The 5,144-nt window shown below is 42.7% G+C and overlaps 1 protein-coding gene across 1 annotated transcript in view; it reads left to right on the forward strand.

Annotated features, from left to right (window-relative positions):
* The first annotated feature begins 1,275 nt into the window (after positions 1–1,275).
* Positions 1,276–5,144, forward strand: part of RBM27 (RNA binding motif protein 27) — a 24,986-nt gene continuing 21,117 nt past the window's right edge. Inside the window, exon 1 of the mRNA XM_072398989.1 lies at positions 1,276–1,588. Within this exon, the coding sequence (XP_072255090.1) occupies positions 1,530–1,588 (59 nt within the window). The 5' untranslated portion in view covers positions 1,276–1,529. The remainder of the gene's footprint in view (positions 1,589–5,144) is intronic.

Genomic DNA, 5,144 nt, shown 5'->3' on the forward strand with positions numbered 1-5,144 from the left:
GGCCAACACATACTGCGCTATGCTGTATGGTCTGTTCCATGGCGAATTCACGGGAAGAGAAGTCGAAGGAGCTTGGAGGATTTTGAACTGTGTTAAGGACGCTATCTGGTGCGCCAGGAAGCGCCTTATCCTCCGGAGGGAGAGGATGTCCATCGAGGACAGCCGCAGACTGGTCCTCAGTCTGCTCAGAGACTTTAACCTCATGGACTTTCCAGAAGAGGAAGATGACGTCTGAGAGGACGCTGCATAATATGCTGGCGCGATATACTGTACAAAACTATTATAAAAATAATGGAATAACTTCTAATGATCAGCAATGTAATAGGACATGTATATGACGAAACTATTGTTACAGTGTATACAGTGTGCTGTAGTTATAAACTTTCAGCAGAGTTCCCTGAGACCTGAGCACAATTATATGGTTTCAAGTTGTATAACATATTTAAGAAAGGTTATACTACGATGTATCCTATGCTCTCAAAGCTATAATCTGCAGCATAGTAGCACCATGTTATATTGATCCTGGACAGTCCTAGTCGCCATTCTCAAACTTTTGACGCCCTGGAAACCCTTTAAAAGTGTTCAGTTCTTGAAGAAGCCTTGAAATAATTTTTAGAGCCAGGGAGCCCCCAGCTAAAAATAATTTTTGGGGATCAGCAGGGATAATTAGCAGCCAGTAGAAAGGATTCCCCTCACCTTACAGTGTTGGCTAGAATACCAACTTTGTAGACAACCATACAGCTCCAGAACTGTGCAGACATCAAATTTCAGGAACCTCTAGGAACCCCTGGAGGAACCCTGGCTGAGAATGTTTGCTTTATATGTTACAGTCTACTGGATACACCAGATGGACCTTTTCCCAACCTAGTCTGCTATTGATCATTATTTGCTGCCTATCATATTGGCTGGTAAAGCAAGCAGCTCCATTCTATAGATATACTGCATTATACTTCTAATAGATTGTCCAATTCACTATACTCTAGCACCATACTATCCCCTGATCTATTTGTACTCACTATATTACACACAAGGCGCTTTTTTGTACTGGTAGAGCTTCCCTATGCAGCTGACATAACACACACCACTCTGACTACACACCACTCCACACACACACACCACTCTGACTACACACCATGCAGCAACACAATCTCACACACCGCTTCTCCTCCCACTATTGCCCGTACTGAGTAGTCCCGCCCTACTATGCTCCTATTGGTCGCTAGACGTCACATTCTAGCCTGCGATTGGCTAAACTCAACTGTCCGTCTTCCGGTCTCATCGTAGGCCCTACTGCCTGGCTAAGTTATACGGGCTCTGGGCTAAAAAGACAGCCGATGGTTTGGCTTTGGGACGGGCTAAGTGTCGGCGTTAAGGAGCGATCTTGAAGCCGTGACGTTTCTATCGGAGTGCTGAGAATTGGGTGACGAAGGAGGGAAGAGCTGCCGGGGAAAGAAGAATGAACGCTGGTATCGCGTTGCTGGCACGATAGCGGTTCCCACACGCCCCCCAGGCCTGCTTCATCCGCCGTCATGCTGATAGAAAATGTGGAGGCCTTCAAGACGTGGCTGGCCAAGTTACTGGAGCCCATGTGAGTACTGTAATGGAGGGAATTAACCGCCACAGGGCCTAAGGGCAACAAGTCCAGGGTAGGAGGGGGCTGATACTGACAGGTGAGTGGCAGGGGCAGCACTTAGCACCTCACTGACCCCTAAAACCAATGTATCACCCCCCCCCTCCCCTAGATTTACACTGCTAGAGCCTGTTCGCACGTGCTACAGTCCAGAGACAGATCAGATATTAGGTGTGTGGCCATGGTATGTTAGCTCTGCACCACTCTCAGGGCTCACATGTACTATAATGTATAATTCAATGTTTACATTCAAATCTGCTGAATACATTTCAGGCTCAATCAAGCACACTATGTAAATTTTTCATTCTCTTTTTAAAAAAAAAAAAGCTCACCTATGTAGAGCACCACTGGCTCTCCATTTTTAGGTTCACAGTATTTTGCCTGCCGCGATTGGCCAGAGTAATGGAGCCCATTCATTTCGGCTGCGAGGCACGCTGAAATTATGCATAGCCTAGTGTATGATCTTAAGGAAAATACAGACAGGCAGATATTATTATTAATAGTAATAAACAGGATTTATATAGCGTCAACATTGTATGCAGTGCTGTACAATAAATAGGGGATGTAAATGACAGATACAGACAGTGACACGGGAGGAGGTGAGGACACTGCCCTGAAGAGCTTACAATCTAGGAGGTGGGGGAAGTAACACACATTAGGAGGGGAGATAGATATGTAGTGGGGGAAGTAGTGAGGTTTCAAAAGACAGAAGAAAATGGGTAGGCAAGTTTGAAAAAATGGGTTTTATTGCTCTTTTAAATGAGCAGAAGTAGGAGCAAGCCAAATAGGACGAGGAATACCATTCCAGAGAGTTGGGGCAGCTCTAGAAAAGTTATGGAGCCTTGCAAATGATGAGGTTATGGTTGAGGGAGCCATTAGTAGGTCATTGGAAGAAGAAGTGAAGAGAGTGGCTAGGGGAGAATTTTTCAATCACAGTGTTCTCCCCAGACCCTTTTAGCTGGACGCACCACCCAGCACTTTTCAGCAACCACCCAGCTGTTTTCTGGTGGTTATAGTTGTACAATCAGTAGAGTCCGACTGGTAGGACATAGGCTTTCCTACTCTGTCTGGAATGATGTAAAATATGTATCTGGAATCCATTTAGTGCATTTAAACTTTAAATTTACTTGTTTTGCAAATGGGAAGTCTCTATTTTGTGAGCAAACTTTCTTTTTTTTGAATTTTCGCCCCCGATAGGGTCAGAGCACCAAAAATAGCCCAATACAGGAACAGGGGTCGGTAGTTTACCGGGTGTCGCAATGCAAATGATGGTATTAGTCTCCAAAAGTGTTTGACCTTAGGGAAACTCCACAGCATATGGTGTAAATTGGCATATGTGGCCCCACATTTCAAAAACTTAGGGTGTTGGGCAGGGAGAGTTGATTTTATCTGGTAAGCACAAAGTGGGGAAATGTAGGGAAGTGGATAGTCCACCCTCTTATACTTGTTCTCTTTTCCTCATAGTTGGGGCACTTTATAACTCACATCTGCTATTCCCCTTCTACTTAACTCTCATACATCTGCTATTCCCCTTCTACTTAACTCTCATACATCTGCTATTCCCCTTCTACTTGGGTTAGTTTGTCCAGTGGGTAAAGTCAGACCCTGGCCAAGTGATGTCAAATAATGGTGGAAGCATAATATTCAGTTTGGAAATATGCAAAGAGATTTGTTCTTAGAAAGGGGCACAAAGTGGGGGCTGCATGGGAGATTTGTTAAACAATTTATATAATGTTTACTCTAATGAATGTCTAAGTTTTCCTAAAGTGTCAGAATTAGACAAGAATGGCTTTTTAGTTGAAACCAGTTTCTAATCCTGTGCTATATTTACCAGCACGAGTTTAGATGGGGTTTTGAAGAACAGTTTTCTGTATATGTACAGTAAATGGCTTAGTCTGGGTATCATTTGTGGGTCCTGATCCGACTCAGTATAACATTGTGTTCCATTTAATAAGTCTCTAATGTGCCTAGTTTGTGCAACTCAAAAAGAGTGATACATCTGGAAAGTTAAGACACACATTCTTAGCCTAGCAGTTCTATCAACCCAAGACCTGTGAACTGTAAAATAAGGGGAAACCTTTGTATGCTATACAGAATTTTTGGTAATGCTATCATTTTAAATGGATCTTTCCTAAATATGAGAGGGTCAACCTGGACTACATCAAAAGTTGTCCAAAGTGTTTTGATGTTGATGTGATATAGTTTTGTGGATTCTTTAGGCATCTGGACTCCCAGATATTGTAATTATTCTTTACACCATACAAAAGGATACTGATGTGGAACATTGTCCTTTCACAAAGCCTAATTGGTGAAATGTTACCAGGGAAGGTAAGCACTGCTGAGTTCTATTATCCATCAATTTTACTAATATTTTGTAAACACAACTTAGGATAGATATTGGTCCGTAGGGGAGGCAACTAGAGAAAGATCCATTGGGAAATATGATTGTGTGTGCTTTGTTGAAATTTGGATAGGGGGTGTTTTTAAAGTAATTTAGCATTGTAAACCTCAGTGAGGAGAGATGCAATATCCTCATGCAACATTTTATTAAGTTTGTCTGAAAATCTAGTTCTGCTGCCTTATGGTTTGCCAGTATTTTAATCTTGTTGTATTTCTAAACTAGTGACCGGTCTATTAAGGAAGTTGTGTGCAGTGGGCTTAAGTTTTAATAATTTAGCTCTAGCTAAGAGTGTCTAAGGTTGAAGGTTGTGCTGTATGAAGTTGTTGATAATTTTCAAATTTTGTAAGAATTTAAGAGGCGCATATATGGTAGTCTGAAGACTGGGTGGTCCCTAATGCATGGAATGTGGTGTTTGGGCGCAGTTGGCTTTGTCAGCTTGGCTAATAAGGAGCCTATTTTATTCCATCATCTGTAACATTTAATTTAAGATTGTATTTCAGCCCTTGAGGCGTTATGAACATTGAGGCATACTGCCGCCTGCCAAGATTGTTTTGCCTGGGGTGAGCCTTGTTCCAAGTAGACTTTCGAAGTCTTGGCGGCTCTATCTTGTAGTTCAGTATGGCTGTCCAGGTGCTCCTTGTGTCTGTGAGACATGTATTCTATTAGGTGTCCCCTGATTACCGCTTTCAATGTTCTCCAAAACATTAGCTAGTGTTATTTTATTAGTTTGTGCCTCTACACTCCACTCCACAGAACATATCATGCATCACCCTATCTAACAAGAAAGTCAATCATAATGCCCATTGTAGTGTATTGGGGAACGTAGGGCGGGTATGTTGATGAGTTGTGGCAAGTGTGAATGGGCACTGAAGGATTCCTCCAAGATAAAAAGATTGAGAAGGTTAATGCGGAAGTAAAGATAAAAAAAAAAAAAGCACATCTTTTATCCCGCAGATCTCTTGTTGGCACTGGACCTTTTCCTGATGCTGTCCTGGAAATCTTCTTTGTCCTGGAGAAAGTTCCAGGCGCCACTATCTTCAGTCATCTTTTCCGTTCATCTTGCTATGTCACCCGATCTTGCACTGCGCATGCGTGAGATCAGCATCTCCTTCC

The sequence above is a fragment of the Pyxicephalus adspersus genome, chromosome 2, assembly GCF_032062135.1.
Source record: "Pyxicephalus adspersus chromosome 2, UCB_Pads_2.0, whole genome shotgun sequence".
In the NCBI taxonomy this organism is placed as follows: Eukaryota; Metazoa; Chordata; class Amphibia; order Anura; family Pyxicephalidae; genus Pyxicephalus; species Pyxicephalus adspersus.